Genomic DNA, 18694 nt, shown 5'->3' with positions numbered 1-18694 from the left:
GGGGGGGGATCTTCCTGGTGGCTGGAGCAGGGAGCGTGGTCTGCGAATCAGCCTGTTGGTTCAGCGTCCTCCCCGCCCACTGCAGAGCTCACCGTCAGTACCTGCTCAGTGATCCGCACCATGACTTCCCGAGTTACCGGAGTGTCGTGCACGAGGTGACCCAGGCCTTCGCCGCTGCCTCGCGGGAGGTATTGGCAGTGGAAGCAGAGCTGGCGGGGCCTCGAGCGCAACCGGTGCTCGCACGCCATGTGCGTAACCTGCAGGAGCTAGAACAGACGCGCCTGGCCACGGTAAGACCTCCTCTCTTCATGGACCACAACCCATTCCCAGCCACCCCAATCCACTACTGTTTTTGCCACACACCTCTATACATTTGGGCCCTCTCCCGCTCGCTCTCTTCTGTCTGCCTACATTTCCCTCCCAGATTCTTCCTTAATTATACTAGCCCTCAGTAAAGCTATCCTAAGAACCCCAGGAACCCAAGGTGCCCACCACTGTGGCTGTTTAAGTCCCTCTCCAGCTCTGGGTTATCACCATTGGAACCCACAAACTACTTCTTTTGTTTTGGTTTGGTTTTTTCAAGACAGGGTTTTTCTGTATAGCTCTAGCTGTCCTGGAACTCACTCTGTAGACCAGGCTGGCCTCGAACTCAGAAATCCACCTGCCTCTGCCTCCCAAGTGCTGGGATTAAAGGCGTGTACCACCACTACCCAGCCACAAACTATTTCTTCCACAAATATCCTCAGACACTTATCATCCTTGGTCCTTGACCCATATCTCAAGATTCCAGCTACCCTGACCTTGCAGCCAATGTTAGCAGGGGAGGAACTTGCCCACTGTAAACCATGTCGTGCAGAGTCCCAGATTTATTTCCATCCTAGAATTATACCTCCCTGTCCCACCACTGGGGTGGAAACCACACCTAACATACCTGCCACCATTCCCTGGCTTTTCCAAACTGTGACCATATTCTGTACCCCCTTCCGCAGGAGAGCCCTAAAAGCAATCTATATGCTACCTCCCACTCAAACTTCCCTCTCCTTAGGGTCCACTCCTGGCCCTCTTTCCCTCTGGGTGACTTATGTCTGCCGCAACTTCCATTTCCCCCTCCAGGTGGCGCTGCTGCAGGTGATGGGGACACCAGGAGTGTCAGAACAGGACCCTGAAAAGTTGCACCAGCTGAAAATAAAGTGAGCCCTGTTGGTCCCTTGGTCTGCCACCTTAGATTGGCACCTTGGGTCGGCCTAGCGCTGACCCAGTCAGAGAGGGTGGGCACTCTGACCTGCACTCTGGTGTTCCCAGATGTGCATGCACATCATGTCGCCTAGTTTCCACTGCTTTCGGGAGTTTGAACGTGACCACAGCCACACTTGCTCTCCTGTGTAAACCCCCACAGTTCTATTGCAGGTCTCTATGCATAGGCAGGCATGCACAAACATCCCAACTTACTTGTGACACACACCCCTTCCCCCCACCATGGCCTTTCCCACGAGCCCACTGTGACCCACCGAGCCACCCAGCCTCCTGGGCATGCTCCCAGGCTGGGCTTGAGGTTTGGCAGCAGGCAGGAGGGCCCAAAGCTTGCCATAGCCCCCTCCCCGCTAGCTGTGCAGCTCAGCTAATTCACCCCATCTGGGTTTTATTTATAGTTTCCATCCGCTCTTGTAGGGTAATTAAAACCATGGAGGCGATCAGCGAGGTTTTGCAGGAACTCAGGTTTGATGCCGAATCTGCCGAGTGAGGGCGGCTCCCCAGGGACCAGAGGAAGCCGGGAAAAGAGGCCCATGGCGTCCAGCCCAGCCCTGACCGCCAGCTGGCTGGGGTCGTGCCCTGCTGGGCTGCCCTCCAATGCGCCTCACGCAATAAAGAATTCTCTGCAGCTTTCCCATCGGCTCTGTATCTTGGGATGATGGGTCGGCCATCTTGGGGGGTGGAGGGGGATTCTCCAAGGAAACTGGGAGAGCAGGTGTAAGATTTCACACCCCCAGGGAGTTCGGGACAGGTAGTGTTCTAGAAAACAGGACTGAAATTTAGAGGGGGTGGGGGTGTACCAGCCCCCCTCCCTCCCCAGAGCACACTGGCCCCAAACAAACTGGCCATCAGGATCTGAACAACTCATTTATTTAAAGAGACTCTTGGAGGGCCCTGCAGAACCAAGGTCATTACTTCAAACCCTACCCACATTTGGGTACACCCAAGGTTGACTATCATGTGGACCAAAGCTGTGGTTGTGGGAGCTCATTGTGCCCCAGCCCCTGGTATGTTTCTTCGTTGCCCCAAAGTGATGGTGCAGAGGGGCTCCAGTTCAGGTGAGCCTCCAGGTCTGCATCCAGCAGGAGGATGGCCTATCCTTAGAGTTTAGCTGGCAGGACCTAAGGGCAGAAAAGAGTTCACACTAAGCCTGGGCTCTGGGAGTGTTGACATGACTCCCTTTCAGCACCTTGATGATGCAGTAAAGCCCAGAGCTTCTTTGCAGTAGGTGCATGCAGTAGGTACATAAGCTAAATGAGTGTTAAGAGATCCCATTGAGCAACACCGAGGGAAGTGAACATCTAGACTGCGGCAGCCTCCACTCACCCGGACCCCCTTACCTCTCGCCGCACCCCGTCTGCCCGAGGGCAGGATCCCCTCGTCCTGTGCTTGGAAAGAAGAGCGCAGTGTTGTGGAGGGTGCACACCGGAGTCTCTCCGTCTCAGCTCCTTCACCCCCACGCAAGCCTCCCCCACTTTCCTACCTGGTTTCGTGTCTTGTGTGACTTCTGCATCCAAGCACGCCACTGGTCGTACAAGCGGAAGCTAAGGTTCGAGCAGTACGCGTGCTTCTTGAGCCAGCCGAGGAACTGCTTGAGCTCGCGCCGCACCGGGCCCGAGCTGGGCTCGCCGCCCCGCGGCTCGCACACCCCGCCGCCCGGGCCCGGGCGCTCTAAAGAGAATGGAGCGGCAGTGTCGGGGCGCGGCCGGCAGGAGGCGCGCGCGGGACGGCAGCCTCCCATACCAGACCAGCTTCGGCCGGGGAAAGTTGGGAAAGGTGTCAGGTTTGGACCCAGCGTCACCCAGAGGGATGGCAATGCCACGGTGATGGAGACAGGCAAAGCACTGGGAGGCAAAACCGAGTATTCGGTCGGAAAGGAAATCAATGGAGACTAAGTGGGACCAGAGACTCTAGGGACACGGACAAAGCAAGGGACAAACCAAGACAAAGAAAGACCCAGAAAGCAGAGATCCTGGGACTGTACCCCCAGTCACTGGGAGGACAGCCCCTCCCACAAACGTGGTGGCACAGCACTTGGTAGGCTGAGGCAGGATAGCTGCGAAATTAAAGCCAGCGATTTACCTTCGATTACCTGTGACTATCCAAACGGGGTGGGAAGTGAGGGGTGAGGGGCTGGTCAAATGGCTCAGTGGGTAACTGCGCTTGTCGCCAGCCCTAGTCCTACATGGTGGAAGGAGCCTACTTACAAAAGTTCTCTGGCCTTCACGTGTGTGCTGTTGCGGCATGCACGCTCACGAAGGCGCGCACACATCATACAAAAACAAGCAATTTAAAAAGTTTAGTTATGGGGCTGGAGAGATGGGTCAGTGGTGAAGACCACTGACTGCTCTTCCAGAGGTCCTGAGTTCAAATCCCATCCAACACATGGTGGCTCACAACCATCCGTAATAAGATCTGATGCCCTCTTCTGGTGTGTCTGAAGACAGCTACAGTGTACTTACATATAATAATAAATAAATCTTTTGTTGTTGTTGTTGTTTAGTTATATTAAAAGTGTTTTTTAAAAAGGGGGGGCTCTGGGAAAGTGAATGACAGAAATGGAGACAGACAGCAAAGCACAGACCAAGGGGCGGGGTCCCCAAGATAAGCCTGAGAGAATGCTCGGGTGTGACATGGAGTGGGCTGGGAGAACCGAGTGGGAGGCCAGCCCTTGGGTCCAATCCCCAGCCGCAGCCATCCCCCAGCAGGCCAGCGGATAAGGACATCGGCCTCACGCCATAAATAAAACTGGGGACTCGCTGACAGGCCCTGGCACAAGCCTCAGCCCCCACAGCCCCTGCTTACCTCCCTCCAACCCTACCCCCGGCCTCCCCAGTCTCCCGGGCGGACGCAGCCGCCTGCTGGCTCCCGTGCAAGAATCGCAGGTGCTGGGCACGAGCAAGGGCCAAAGCTCCAAGGCTCCGGCCCCTCCCAGCTGTGTTCACTCCCGCCAAGCACAGAACCTGGAGAGGCCCGGATGGGGGCTGGAGAGCTTCCTGGAGCTGGTTTTGACCCTCTTCCTCCATGAATTTCTCTGAGCCTCAGTTTCCCCATTATTTCATCATCACCAAACCGAGCATATGCGTCGGTGTGAGTTCAAAGTTTCAGTGTAGAAGAGTTCTCTCTCTCTCTGCCTTAGGGACCAGTAGAAAAGGGTGGGGGATGGAAGCCTCCTCCTCTGCTGCCTCAAATACTAAAGTGCCGGGCACTAGCCTTGGGCCGCGCTGCCTAAACCTGACAGATGGGGAAACCGAGGCCAGACATTTTAAGCACTGTATTTCATATTAGAAAATGCTTAGAAAGTCTGCAGGACAAAGGAAGTCAAAGGAAGTCAACTTTAGGCCCTCCCACCTTGAGAAAGGGACCCAGAGAGGAGAAACAGGGCTCATGCCTGGTTTCTGAGCATTCAGGAGGCTGAGGCAGGAGGATTGCAAATATTAAAGCTGCCTAGGTTACCTTATATTAAGGGTTGGAGGGATGGCCGAGCAGTCAAGACCCTCATGTGGTAGGCACAAGACACTGTGGTCTATCTCGGTTGTGTAAGTGGGACGAAAGGTGCCCTGCGACCACGTGATAACTGGCTGTATAATCTATTTTTATATAAAGTTAACTTCTAGAGAGTCTAGGATACTGGGGTTAAAAACAGCCTGTTTTCAGTTCTCTTCCAACAGGTCACACTGTTGCTCTCCATCTCTCACCAAATGTCAGGCTAAATAGAATCCGGAGCCATAAGTGTAACATGGCTAGTCTCCCAAGGGTGGTGATGGCCGCTAGCCATTGTCTGGAAGTGGAGACAAAAAGACCAGGAGTTCAAGGTCATCCTTGGCTACACACTGAGTTTAAAGCCAGCATGTGCTACCTGGAGAGGCTGTCTCAAAAAAGGGAAAAAAAGGAAACAGGCTGGATTAGGGATTCCACGGGCCAGCCAGCCCTGGAGAGGTGCTCACCACTTCGAGGGGTGGAGGCAGCGGTGGGGTGGCTCCACTCGCTCCAGATTCCCGCCTTTTTCGACCCATAGATCCCGAATGGGTTACAACGCACTTGGACGAAGTATACGGTGCCGGGCTTCAGGCCGGCAAGACGGCAGGAGGTCTGGTTGCTGACGTCATCCACCACCTGCACGGTGAGGGAGGAGTCAGATGCGGGGGGCGGGGTCAGGGGCGGGTCCGGGGCGGGACGGGCACCTTCCAGTCCACGCTGTCCTCCACGCGGTAGCGGATCTGGTACTTGGCTTGGAAGAGGAAATCCTTGAGAGCTGGTGGTGAGACCCAGCGCACACTCAGCTGGTCCTCCAGGCCCCCAACGCGGCTCACGTGCACGTCGGGTGGGGGATCCGTGGTCACTGGGGGTGGAGCAAGCCTGGTCACTTGTTTTTGTTGTTTTTGAGACAAGGTTTCACTGCAGAGCCCTGGCTGGCCTGGAGCTTGTTATATGAATCAGGATGGCCTTGAACTCAGGGAGACCCTTCTGCCTCTGCCTCTGCCTCCCTTAATGCTGGCATTAAAAGCTTGCAAGCAGTGCACCCAGCCCTGAGGACTCTACTTGGTGAGAATTGTCTAGTGACAGAACTCCCAGTGGTGTAATCTAGGCTGCACTGGCTCCTGTGATCCTATCTGCGTTTTCCAGACCCCACCCCACCCCCATCCCCCACCCCTGTTAGCTACTCACCCAGGCCTGATAGACAACTGTCATTTAATATTCCAGAAACAGCCAGCAGCAGCTGCTGCTATCACCGTTACTGTCTGTGATAGAAGACACACAATCCTGTCCTCAAGGAGACAGAGCAGCAAGCCTGTCCAGCTGGGGTGGAGATTAGCAGCAAAGGTCTCACTAAACAGGAGTGAGGCTCACCCAGCACCTGTGAGCATCACCCAGCACCTGTGGGCATCACCCAGCACCTGTGAGGCCCTAAGTTCCAGCATTAAGTCACAAGCTGACGGTTGAAGCTACTGTCTGTGTTTTGAGCCAGGGTCCCACTACATAGCCTAGAGCGGTTTCAACAATTGTGATCATCTTGTGTAGGCCTTCTGAGCCTCAGGGTGACAAGCTTTATGATATGTCACTCCACCTGGAGGTGCTATTTGACTCCATCCCTATGTATCCCCACCCCGTACCCACCTCTGTGGCTTTGTACATTACCAAGAGCCTCCACCAGGCAGCTGTGACAGCCACAGGGCACAACTGAGGGTTAGATGTCAGGAAGACACAAAAACTTTGGGATGTGGGAATGAGCCAGGGACACCCAGGAACCCTTCTGGGGGACCATGAAGAAAGTACAAGCTGATCTCTCCCCTGAGTCCTCAGTGAGGCACTTGAAGGGTTAAATGGCCCAGGCTGCTCTGGGCTGGGAACACCCTAATTAGATTAGGCCCAATTCTGCTCAGGGATCATCCGCTTCCTGCCTCCAACTCTCGCCACCGCCCCCCCCCCAGCTCAAGGCCTCGGCTTCCTGGGGCGCCTTCTGACCTGGGCGCCCCTTCTCGATCCCCTAGGACTCCCTCCTGAACACCTGGGCTGTTGAGAAGGAGGGTGATCAGGCCAGGTGTTTTCTGCAGAGTTGTGTGTGTGTGTGTGTGGGGGGGGTAATCTTGACTGTCTTGGAGGGGAAAGCCTTTGCATGGAGTTATGAACAACCACTGCCCTGCAACCTACCATGGCTGTGGCTAAGATCTCTAGAAGAACCAAAAAGGCTTGGGGAGGGGCTGTTGGATCTAGGGCAGAACACCAGGTGGACACTGGGGGCTCACCCACGTCCAGGACATCCAGTGTGAGCACGTCAGATCTCGCTGAGCCCAGGCGATTGGTCGCTTCCACCCAGATCTCATAGGGAGTGAAGAGGGCCAGGTCTTTGGGGATATGGCATGAGTGAGGGCCCACGGTGTGATATTCCTCACATGTGTTGTCCTGACCATACCACCTGTGGAGGCGGGAGAGTCCCTTTTGAGTCCTTAGACCTGTTTCCTGCAATCCCAGGTTTCAACAGGAACATATTTGATCAGAGAAGGCAAGAATTGCCAGAAGTCACACAGCAAGGCTTGGCTGGGCACCCACCTCAGCTTGTACTTGAGGGAGTAGTTGGTGTGTAAGAATGTCTCCCCATGCGCCCCTGGTGTCCAGCGGCAAGTGAGGTCCTTCATGTTCCTGGACCAGCAGCTGATGTTAAAGGGCTTCTCAGGGGGCACTGCAAGCAAAGGATGACAGCTTTTTAAAAGCAGCTGGGTCCACAAGGGAGACTGCAGCCACAGCTGTCCCGGAGCCGCAGTGCCTGTACTGGGCGTGACCATGCTTGATTGCATGCTAGCTCCTTTTCCACCTGGGACTGTCCATGGCTCTACTCCAGGGCAGAGGACCCAAGCTCTACTCTCTAAATCTGTCATTGCCATCCCCATCTGTCCCTGGGTATCTGGGACCCTACTTACAGCCAACGTAGAGGCAGGAGCCAGCCAGAATGCTGCCATCTCGGGCATGACACACCAGATTGTCCCCCGACTGCTGCCTGGACCCATTAAGGTTGGCCAGGGCCAGGGCCAGGGTGGAGGTGTTAAGGAGGCGGGACAGCTCAGAGGGCAGGCGGCGACCATTGAGGGTCCAGTAGAGCCCCTCAGCGGTGGTCCCAGGTGTGTCTCCATGTATAGAGCAGGTAGCTTGCAGGGAGGAGCCGATGAGAAGAGTGGGGTCCTGGGGGCTGATCACAGCTGTGTCTGGAGTCAAAGAAGATACTTATCAGGCGTGGGATGAGCCCACTTCAAGTCCCTCACTCTACCCAGATATCCAAGAGTCAGGAAGTCTTGAGCAGGTATTCACCCATTTTACAGATAAAGAATAGAAACAATAAGGCCCAAGCGCTCTTGAAGCTGAGGCAACAAAATCAGCCAAGACCAGCCCCTCCCCCAGAGATGTGCTGCCTGAGCGTCACTCCAGCACTTGGGGGTGGAGGCAGGAGAACCAGCAGTTCAAGATAACCCTGGAGTACATAGTTTGAGCCTAGCTAGAGCTACAGGAGATCTTATCTCAAAAATTAATCCATCAGGCAATCAAGGGCCAGTGGAATGGCTCATTACATAAGGGGGACTGTGGCTGAGCCTGAGGACCTTAGTTTGAATCCAGGGCTTATACTGTGAAGGAAGAGAATTAACTTCTACAGGTTGTCCTTGGACATTTACATGCTGCAACACACATGTACATACATAAGCACAAATACATTTTGAGGTTTTGGGGGAGGATGAGAATAGGTTCTCACTCTGTGTCCTTGGCTGGCCTGGAATTCAGACATTAGTCTGCCTCTGCCTCTCAAATGCTGGGATTAAAGTAGGTATGCTGAGTGGCAGTGCAATCCCAGCACTTGGGAGGCAGAGGTAGGCCAATCCCGGAGTTTGAGGCCAGCCTGGTCTACAGAAAGAGTTCCAGGACAGCCAGGGCTACACAGAGAAACCCTGTCTCAAAACACAAACAAACAAACAAACAAACAAAAAACAAAAACTCAAACCAAACCAAACCAAAACCAAACAAGTATATTTTCATGCCCACCAAAACCAAATAAAAAATTTAAAAACATCAGTCATTAATGCCTACTCAAACCTAAGTAAGCACTGTCTATGAATTTGTTATGTTTTCTGTGTGTGTACACATTGTAACACACGTGTGGAGGTCAGCTGGCTGGGGCCTGCTTTCTCCTCCTACCATGGAGTCCCAGGGATGAAGCTGAAGTGGTCTTGATTGGAGGCAAGTGCCCTTACCCACCAAGCTGTCTCAGCCTATAAACATTTTCTTTTCGCTTTATTTCTTTTCATTTCTTAACAGGGTCTCATTACCTAGACCACAATACCTTGAAACTTGGCACCCTCCTGCCTCAGCCTCCAGAGTTCTGGGATCACACATGAACCACCCAAGCATGGCCTGGCTTACCAATTTCCTTCTTCTCTTATTTTTATTCTTTGTCTGTTCTTCTGGTGTCTTTTCTCTGGCACCCTAACCTCATACATATCTAAAATGGAAAGTCCTACCCTGGTAAATGTTTGTCATCCCAGCACCCAGGAGACCAAGGTAGGGAAATCGCAACTTTGAGGCCAGTCCATGCTGTCCAGAGAGGGGAGGCGAGCCCTGTGGGTGAACTGGGAAGGGTAAGCTGAGGGGCTGAGCCTTCATTTTTCCCCCTGTGCCCCGCTCACACACGGGGACTGTGCAATGGTCAGCTCCTGTGTGTGGAGCCACAAGAGAAGAGACAGCCACAGAAGCCCACCTGTGAGGCCCTCTACAACTCCCAACAGGAGTCCTGACTCTCCACAAGCAGATTTCCTAGGGCCACTATGGTGGCCACTTTGGAAGTGACCAACCCTGAGGGACTTCCCCCTTCTTGCCTATCAACCCTACTCATCGTCTGGGACCTCAGAGGGACAGCAAGGACTAGGATATGAGGAGAGGAACGCATTCCAAGCCTCCCTGAGTCCGTTTCCCCATCTGGTCAGTGGCCATCCTTGTCAGCCACACAGGATGGCAGGGTGGTGGGAGGTGTGGGGGAGTTTCACAGGAAGCTCCCATGAGACCAGCAAGCCAGGCTGCCCTGGGAACCTAACTCCATTCAGTTCTCTGAAGCTTCTTTTTTTTTACTCAGGTTCAAGCTTCATTCATTCATTCATTCATTCATTCAGAGCCTACAGGATGCCAGGAACTGAGGTCATCATAGGAATAAAGACACAGCAAAACACTTATCCTTACTAGTGGTGGTGGCCCACACCTTTAGTGCCAGCACTGGAGAGGCAGAGGCAGGTGGGTCTGTGAGTTTGAGGTCAGCCTGGTCTACAGAATAAGTGCCAGGACAGGCAGGGCTAACCCTAGAAACCCGGTCTCAAAAAAACAAAAACAAAAAAAAAAAAAGAAAGAAAGAAAAGGAAGAAAAGAAAGTCAGAAAAGAAAGGGAGGAAGAAGAAGAAAGGGACCTGGGGCTATAGCCTTGTGTGTTTGAAGCCCTGGGAACAGTTACCAAGAGCCAAAGGCAGGGAGGCAGTAGCCCCAGTTGGGCAAGGGGAGAGGTGAGGCTCCATGTGCAAAGGCCCTGGGGTAGAAGCAAAGGAAAGGTTAGGGAAGATTGCGGGGCTCTTAACCCTTAGCGAGGAAAACTGAGTCTTGGGGTGGGAATAGAGGTCAAAGAGAATTGGGAAAAAAACAAAAACAAAAACAAAACAAAAATAAAAAACTGATTCCCCAAGAGGCTCAGAGAACAGGGGCTGCACCCACCCCCCAGGTTCTCATTAAGAAGCTAAACTGCAGCCCTGGACGGTTCCTCATGTCGCACATGGATGAGGTGGCATCCGCATGGTTCTGGTCCAGGCCCTGAATGACTTCTCCCGGGCAAACTTGGCCTTGGGAGGAGGCGGGTCTTGCTGAAGCCTGCAATCGCAGTTGGATTTGGGGCTAGTCCCAGGGCTCAGCGGAGGTCTCAGCGTCCGTGCGAAGGAGCAGGAGGAGCAGGCCAGAGCGGAGGCGGCGGGGGCCAGGGGGCCGCCCCGGAGGTCCCAGGCAGCCAGCCGCCCGCTAATTCAGAATTCTTTCGGCATGAACTGGGACGTGCCAGCGTCTCTACCCCGGCCCACCCACCGCTTCCTGCCTGGGCGCCCCCCTCAGCAGGGTGGGAGGCACTGTCCCGACCCGGGACCCCACTGCCTGCACTCCTGGGCGATGATCACACCCCTCTGTCCCTCCCCGGCCTTTGTCTGGCCAGGAAGGGGGCTCTCTGGGGGGTCCTGCTGGGGGGGGGGTAATGCCCTTTTACCACACCAGCCTCCCCTGGATTCCCCCCGCAGCTGCCCTTCGTGGCTTGAAGGGGGAGGGGGGCAAGGCCAAGCCAGCTTGGACAGGACAACCCAAGCTTTCTCCTTAGAGCGACTGGTACAGACCTCAACAGAACTTAGTACACCTGGCACCCCCTTCCCTGATTCCCTCCGTAAAACAGGGAAGACGTTTTCTCTGGTCTCGGACTGGGAAGCAGGAGCCTGACTCTGGAGTACCCAGAGATAGAGGACTCCAGTCTCCCTCCTGGCTTCCACAAACAATGGACCAAGGCCACTGGGGACTGGGGCGCACACATGCCAAGCTAGACAAGAGCAGCAGCTGACAGCAGCCCCCTAAGCCTGGAGAGGGAGACACCCTCCTTTTTTTCTTCCCTCCTCCCCTCCTTCCCCGCCCCCCCGCAAAGCTGGGGCCTAATCAAGCGTCTTTCCCCCTTTCCCAATGCGGAGTTGCTGCCGTTATTAAAAAGAACACCATGTGTTTTAAAAGGGAAAAGTGTGAGATTCCCTAAAAGGCCAACGGGAAGGTGGCCTCCATCCCAGCCGTCCCCCAGGGGTCCCCATCTCCTGTCCCGCTGGTACCTGCATACACTTTTACGACCCACCGGCCGGCTGGTCAGGTGCTAAGACACACCGTAAGTACAAACAGATTGCAGAGGTGTGAGAACCCTCTTATTTAATTTCTCTCCCCCTTAAAGGAAAAAACACACACGCGCCACCCCCACTCCGCCACCTTCGCCTGTTGCTCTGCAGCCCTCCCGGAAACAAAGCTTAGCGCTATTGGTGGTGGCATTCAAAAACTACCCAGGCTTGGCAGCAACACCAACTCCCCGGAAAGGTCCCGAGTGTCACCACATCACCTGCCCAGACGCCTTGGGCAAGCAGAAGTGTGGGTCCCTGTGCCCTGACGGGAGAGGGAGGACGTCCACAGACACCGCGGACAAACTGCACAGACTACTAGCCCGGGAGCAGCGGCGCAGCGTGGTGCCCCTGCGGTGTGGCCTGTGTCTCCGGCTAGGATCCTGAGAGTGGTTGGGAAAGATCTCCTGTGCACTCGGCCATATGCGTACCCCGGTGTTGCCTCCCCTGTGAAATGAATGTGGGACCACGAGTGCGTGCGTGCGTGCGTGTGTGTGTGTGTGTGTGTGTGTGTGTGTGTAGAGGATGGAATGCGAACGCCGCGATGGTGTGCGAATACGCATCTGGGCTGCAGCGCGCGTCGGAGGGCAGGGTGACGGGACATAAGCCAGTGGGGCTCTTTTGTGTGTCTTTGGGTGTGTCCCAGAGAGGGTCTGGATATGGAGACCGCATCCTGGAGGGGAAGTGTGCGTTGGGTGATGGGGGCTCAAAGCCAGGAGTTCCTCCTAGGACAGTGGGGTTCTCTCGGCAGCTGACCCCCACTGGGTGCCCCTTAGACAATGAAGTCTGGGCTCGCGGTGCCGGGACACGCTCTCTCTCGCTCCTTACCGAAATTTCAGTCGCTAGAGGCTCTCAACCCAGCGCAGCTTGAATGAGACGGGTTGTGAGCCCCACCAGTGGAGAGGACTTCGAGGATACCAAAGCATGGGGTCCGCTATAGGGGGGAGGGGGCGGCGCCGGCCCCACGGAGAGTCAAGTCCCGGGGGACCCCGGGCCGCATGCCAGGCGGACAGAACAGGAGGGCTCACGATAACGCCCCACCCTCCCCCCGGGGATCATCACTTCTTGGGGGAGGGGACCCCACTCCTGCGCCAGCACCCAACCCAAAGCACCCAAGCGTGAGCCCCCGGCCAAGGGAAGCTTCCCTTCCGCTCGGATATCCAAGACACAGACGTGCACCCGAGGCGTCCCAGCACCCTGAAGGAGAGGGTCCCAGGACACTGCGATGTCCTTTAAAACAAGCCCGGCCGGACAGCCTCTCAAAGGGGATCCAGATAAGAGGCCTCTGATGTATAACGGGGTATTCTTGGACTGCTGGGTGGTGGTACCGTGAGCCCCACAGGTGAGGGCGCCCCGAGGGCCGCCTTCCTTTGTTCCCGGGCCGTCCAGGTGGCGCTCGCGCCCCCTCTTCCATCCCCCGCGACTACCCCCCGGGGCGCCCGATCCCGGCTTCCCTGGGGAGGTGGGGAGTCGGGCGCACGGTACTCACGGGCTCCCGATCCGCCCGGAGGCACCCCGAGGACACAGAGCAACAGAGGCGACCACAGCGAGGACAGCGGCCGCGGCGGCCGCCGCGCGGATTGGGCGGCGGGGCCCGGGCGACCGGCGGGCATGGGGGTGGCGCGCAACGGGCGGTGACTGCAACGCCGGTATGGGGCGGGGGCGAGTCTGCGGGGTGCAGATTGGGGCTCGGGTCCTCACGCACGTCACTGGGCGCGGACAGCGAAGGCCGGAGCAAGTCTGAGCAGCCGAAATTGACAAGGCGCTAATGCGCCGCTCGCCCCGCCCGGCCCCGCCCCGCCCCCGGCCCGGCCCCTGGGGGGGGTGATCGTGGGCCCCGCACCGGCCTTCCCACCGCCCGCGGGCACCGCGCGCCCCGCCCGCCCGGCCTCCGCCCAGTCACCACTCCGGAGCGTCCCATCCTCCTGCGCGAAGCCCCCCACTCCTTCCCCACCGGCCCGTGGGACCTCCCTCTCTGGTCCCGCCCGTCCCAGGCTTCCCACCCCGCAATCTGGGATCCTGTACCCTTAACTCCGAATGGGTTCCTAGCTCGCAGCCCTGGTGCTTTTCCAGGATCCCCTCCAGTCTACCAGGATCCTTCTTATCCTCCTTCCCCACCCCTCTTACGGGGGTCCCCATACCCATTTGGGTTCGCCACCCACCCACACATACCGGGCAGTACCTGAACCCGTTCATCCTCTCTTTTCAGCCTTCTTCCTTCCCCAGAGAGTTTGAAGGTTACTCCAGTCCCCTTGCCCTGGGTGCACGGGTCCTACCGGTCCCCACCCTAAGCCTTCATTCCACCTCTTACAGTCTCCCGTCCCGCGCAAAGAAAAAAAAAGCCAGAAGGCAGAGAGTCTCCGGCCTCTGGTCCCTCCCGGCTTATCATATCTGCGGGTACTGGGTATGAGCATATCCGGGAGCGCACGCAAGGAGCCCCTATGAGTGGGCACACGGTGAGAGGTGTGTCCTTTGGGAAACGGGACCGAACCCCGCATTCCTAGTTCCCAGAAGGACATCGGTGCAGAAGAGTTCTTCCTAAACTTCTTCACATCCCCCCCCACGGAAAAATCCACTCAGCGGCCCGCGGGTGGGGTGCGCCACGCGGTGAGTAATCACTGCGCCGGCCGCCGCCCGCCAACTTCAGGTAACGCGGGCAGCCCGGAGCAACGCAGAATTATCTCCGATTGAGCGCAGAGTTCTTTCTCTGGGTTATTTTTGTTGGCCACTGTTTGGGGTTTTGGGGATCCCTCCCGGACCAGCCCAGCCCTGGCATTTCATCTCTCTGATCGCTTCTTCGTCTCCACCCTATCCGGATGCCCACGAAGGGAGGTCTCTGGCCTGCAAGGTCTTTGCTCCTGGGGCGGCGCTTGAAATGCGAGTTCCCGGGTGGTCCCACCCCACAGGCTGGGTAAAGGCCCCCAGCCACAGCTCCCTGACAGTAAAGGGCTCCACTTCTCCCCTACAGCCGTTCCCTTGGAGGCTCAGCCCCTTCTCTTAAAGGTCCTCCAAGTAGCTTCAAATAACAAAGGAGGGAAATAAAAACTAAGGCGGCCACTGCCAAAATGCTGGGGCAAACCAGGCCTCTTGTGCCTCAGTTTCTTCTTTTGTACAGTGGGTAACTTGAGACCAACTAAAAAGTTTACGTGGGAAGGATCAAGTATGGAAAATAAATCCCCCAAACTTAAAGTCTGATTAGCACAGTAGGGTGCAGAGGTGGCACTGGCCTGCAGGTCCCCTCAGAGAAATGTGGCCAGGTGGCCTAGGGGTATGTGGAGACGGTGGGTCTTGGCTACATTTCTAGGATCGTTGCCGCCCCTCCCCCACAGCGCCTGCTTCGCTCGGATCTCCGTATAGGTAGGGAGGTAGGAATCTCGCCTCCTGGGAGGCTTTTGGAGCAAAGATCTTTATTTTTTTCACCCCCAGAATGCTCCTCCTCCCAGTCCCGGGTGGAAAGGACTAACTTCCCCTATGCACCCAGGTGCTGCAGGCAACGACCTGGGAGCTGCGTGACTGAACGCTTTTCCCTTCTTCCCACACGTACAATCCATCAGCAATCCGGTTGGCCCTGGTTCCAAAACACACCCCCATCCTGAGATTCTGACACCCCCTCCTGGTCCAGGCCCCTCGTCCTCTTCCCGGGATGTTGCAAGGCCCTCCTCTGGGGTTCCTTCCGCCTTCCTCCTGTCTTTGTTTTCACCACAGGCAGAGGGGGCTTTGAGAGAAGTGAGACCCAACTCTGCCTTGCCACCCTGTGCCCACACCATATGCTCCCCTCTCCAGCTCGCTGGCTGTTTGGGCTGGTTGTTTCCAGGAGCCTTAGTTCTTTGCCTGTGGCTTCGGGGAAAACTTCCCTCGCGCCTTTTGTGAATTCCCACTACTCCCCAGCGACACCTTCCCTCTTTCACCGTCTTTGCAGCATAGCCCTTCAAAGTGCCTGTTCTCTAGCCAGTTCACTTTGCTAGTCCTGAATACCTGAGGGCCCGCAGACCCCATGCTGCTGGGCCAAGCAAGGGCCAGAAGAGTTCAGTAAATACAAAAAGGAAAAGCCATAAAAGAATCCTGTCCCTCCAAGAAGCCAGAAAACAGCACCAGCTAGTGTCCCGCAGCTGGGTTTCAGAGTAGGGTATGCACACACCCTACTTAGCTGCCTGGCCCAAGCTGGCAGACAGCCCTCTCTGGCGTTTGACCTCTGCCCTCTGGGTGACCTTTACCCTTTGGGGCAAAGAAGTTGGCCTTAAGGTGCACCCATCCATTCCCTGTGTTTCCCATGGAATTAACTCTTTCCTCCCCAGTCCAGGCCTTTCTTTGCTTAGGAAAGGAAGGTAGTTATGGTGTACTTTCTGACAAATATTGACCTAAGTCATTGAAGGTGGCTGGGAATGTTGGAAGGGGCGGGTGGAAGGGCTCTTTATTAGCCCTGAACTCTTTACCTAGGGGTCTCCTGTGGAAGAACAAGGCAGGTTTAAATCAGGGAAACTTCCCCAGCCTCAGATTCCCAGATGAGAACCACTAAAACTTTGCTAGAGCAGCAGGACCAGTAAAAATCAAAGCCTGCCGGACAGAGAAGGGCAGAGTTGGGACCTGCCCTTCCCGGTGACCGCACCATTCCGTCAAGAGCGCCCCTCCCCCTCCTGCCTGTCCCTGGCTGTGCTCTAAGCAATGGGGTAGTGAGGGTCTGGTTGCAGGCCTATGGGTGCCCCAGCCTTTCTCCCCGGGACAGCCTAGACAGTAGGGACACCAAACCTCAATTTTATAGTGTTTTGCAATTTAAATACTAGATATAGGATGTGGGGAAGTCCCAGCCTGGGTTTGGGTGCTCTGAGGCCTCCAAGCCTGGGGTCCTTGTTCCTCTGCATTCTCAAGACTGGTGCTGAGTCCCAGGATAGCCAGCCGTATGGGGGAGCACCGCACCCCTCCTCTCATAGCTCCTCCTGTGACAGCAGGCAGCGGCGCCACCCAGCCTTGCCGGGCAGGACTCCGCTTGGGGGTGGGGGTCAACAGGGTCGTGATGAGGGCGGCCAGGGACAAAGGGCGCTTGTCTGCGGCCTGCCCTGACCGGGTGGTTGCTTCCCGGACGCCCGGAGTCCGCTGATTCACGCGGACAGCGCCCCCCGCCCCCGGCCGCGCCGCCCCGGGGGGTAGGAAGTGGGAGGGGGGAGAACGCGGGGCGGCGGCGAGTCAACTTTCCCTCTTAAGCCCCGAAGGAATGTCGGCGGATTTCCTGAAATCCGACCCCGGCCGCCCGCCGGCCGCCCGCCCCTCACCTGGACCAGCTCCCCCGGGAACGCCAGGAGGGGCGTCGGGGCTCACCTGGGGGGCCGGGGTCAAGTCCTCTTCCGCTTACCCCCAGCGGCCTGGAGGAGCGGAAAAGGAGGGGGGTGCTGGAAGCCATCAAACTTACTTTCAGCTCTGGGACGCTCTGACCCAACCCCTCATGCCTCAGTTTCTCTATCTGCAAACAAGCATGGGACGTCCTTTTTTACACTGGACCATGACCCCCCCCCACACACACACACACAAAAGGTGTCACGTGGCCCAAGCGGGCCTCAATTTTTCAGCCATCCTCCTGTCTCGGCCTTTCCTGTTGAGACTGTCAGGCCCTCCTTGTCTTCAACCCCCATTCTCCCCAGCTTGGCAGCCAATGTTAGCCCTCTTCTTGTATCCTGTCACCTAGGCCCATCCCCTGTGCCATTCCGGGTTCCAATGACCTAATTTGGAAGGGGGACAGCCCTACCCTATAGGGTTTTTGTCAGAGAAAAAAGTCATGGCAAGAAAATCTTTGTTGAAAGGAGTGTTTGTTTGAAATTGAATGAAGGACCGTAATTGCGGAAGGGTTAAGTGCCCGGGACTGCAAATGACAAGTGTGAACTTGAATTCCGGCTCTGCCCAGGCGTCCGGATGCCAGGTTTCCCACCTGTAAATTGGGGAAACAGGCTTTGTGTTTGGTTTATTGAGCCAGGGTCTCACTCTATGGGCCAGGCTGACTTAGAACTCACGTCCTAACCCAGATTGACCTTGACCTCGCTGCGATCCTCCTGCCTCAGCCTTTCCGCCTGTTGGGATGATGAGCTTACGCTCAGGCGTTCGACTTGGGGAAACAGTCGGGGTCCCAGCCCACAGGGACGGTGCCCGGGGTGCGCTGGTGTAAGAGAGGCCCAGCCCGGGAGGGGCGGGGGAGGGGCCGCGCCGGGATCCAGATGTTCAGGTCCGCCAGGCACAGCCGCGCCTGATTAAGCCACGTGGGGGCCGGCCCCGGCCGCTGAGATGAAAGCAAGCGGCCGGCGGGGACCCAGCCCCTCCTCCCGGCCGGAACCTGCGGCTCCCTGTGACCCGACGACCCTGCGCGGCCTCCTCGTCTGCTGGGGCGGAGCGACAGGGCGCGCGGGCCGCAGGCACCTGTGCCAAGCAGGCCACTGGGGCTCAAAGCTCCCGCCCTGGCGCCCGGACGGAGGAAGCCGGGGAGACCTCCGAACCCAGGACGGAAGCCACAGTGTCTCTGTTTGCTTCAAGTCTTCCCACCAGATGGGAAAAGTGAACGTCTCAGAGCCCTCGTTAGAGTGGTGGGGGCTTCCCAGTCCCAGGGAGACATTGGGTTCCCTCAGGTCTGTCTTTGCACTGAAATGGACAGAGACCACCTTAAGTGTTGCGCCCTGACGTTCCTCGAAGACTTCCTGGAGGAGGCAGCTGCCCCTAGAGTCTTAGTGTTCCGGAAGCAGGCCAACTGTGGTTGGTGGTCGGCTGGTTTCTGAGCCTGGATGCTTCATATCCACCCTGGCTCCAGCTCTATGGTCCTGCTCTTTCCTGGCCTCCCTTCTTCCACTGCCTCTCTCTCCACTCCCAAGTCTTTGTTCTCCTTCTCCTGGTCCTCAAACACCTCTTGTTTCCCCTCCTCCCTCACTGTCTTTCTCCCTTCTTTCCATTTCTATCCCTCCCCTCCCCCACTTCCCGTTCTCTTCCTCTTCTCATTCTACCTCTCCACCCCCACCTCCTTCCTACCTCCCCCTCCATCCTCCCAG

At 56.7% G+C, this 18694-nt stretch overlaps 2 protein-coding genes across 5 annotated transcripts in view; one reads left to right on the top strand and one right to left on the bottom strand.

Moving 5' to 3' along the window:
- Rex1bd (required for excision 1-B domain containing) overlaps positions 1-1886 on the top strand; it is a 2784-nt gene extending 898 nt beyond the window's left edge. Inside the window, exons 3-5 of one of the 2 annotated variants that reach the window (XM_031340123.1) lie at positions 86-290; positions 1114-1190; positions 1650-1886. In XM_031340123.1, coding sequence (XP_031195983.1) covers positions 86-290; positions 1114-1190; positions 1650-1668 — 301 coding nt within the window. In that variant the 3' untranslated portion in view covers positions 1669-1886. The remainder of the gene's footprint in view (positions 1-85; positions 291-1113; positions 1191-1649) is intronic. The other variant, XM_031340122.1, reaches the window with a different exon arrangement.
- Positions 1887-2105: 219 nt separating this feature from the next.
- Positions 2106-13435, bottom strand: Crlf1 (cytokine receptor like factor 1). 3 transcript variants are annotated; one of them, XM_031340119.1, is made up of 9 exons: positions 13165-13435; positions 7671-7952; positions 7303-7432; positions 6999-7168; positions 5436-5593; positions 5199-5367; positions 2735-2922; positions 2592-2639; positions 2106-2372 (listed from the first exon to the last, which is right to left on the bottom strand). In XM_031340119.1, the coding sequence occupies exons 1-9, from the start codon at positions 13286-13288 to the stop codon at positions 2352-2354; spliced, it is 1290 nt and encodes a 429-aa protein (XP_031195979.1). In that variant the 5' UTR covers positions 13289-13435; the 3' UTR covers positions 2106-2351. The 3 variants fall into 3 exon arrangements, with proteins under 3 accessions (XP_031195979.1, XP_031195980.1, XP_031195981.1); XM_031340120.1 differs by having other exon boundaries at positions 2592-2634; XM_031340121.1 differs by lacking the exons at positions 2106-2372; positions 2592-2639; positions 2735-2922 and adding an exon at positions 4830-5032.
- Between the last annotated feature and the right edge of the window lie 5259 nt (positions 13436-18694).

Source organism: Mastomys coucha, unplaced genomic scaffold (genome assembly GCF_008632895.1).
Source record: "Mastomys coucha isolate ucsf_1 unplaced genomic scaffold, UCSF_Mcou_1 pScaffold22, whole genome shotgun sequence".
Classification (NCBI taxonomy): Eukaryota; Metazoa; Chordata; class Mammalia; order Rodentia; family Muridae; genus Mastomys; species Mastomys coucha.
Note: the sequence above shows the minus strand (reverse complement) of the source record. Positions and strands in the feature narration are given on the sequence as shown.

Bases quoted from the DNA above. Each gene is read 5' to 3' on its own strand.
- Crlf1 (XM_031340119.1), bottom strand. From the start codon at position 13,288: ATGCCCGCCGGTCGCCCGGGCCCCGCCGCCCAATCCGCGCGGCGGCCG. The intron at 7,433-7,670 runs GTAAGTAGGGTC...CTTTGCTTGCAG, and splicing joins CTCCTGCCTCTACGTTGGCT to TGCCCCCTGAGAAGCCCTTT. The intron at 2,373-2,591 runs GTAAGGGGGTCC...TTCTGCCCTTAG, and splicing joins CAGACGGGGTGCGGCGAGAG to GTCCTGCCAGCTAAACTCTA.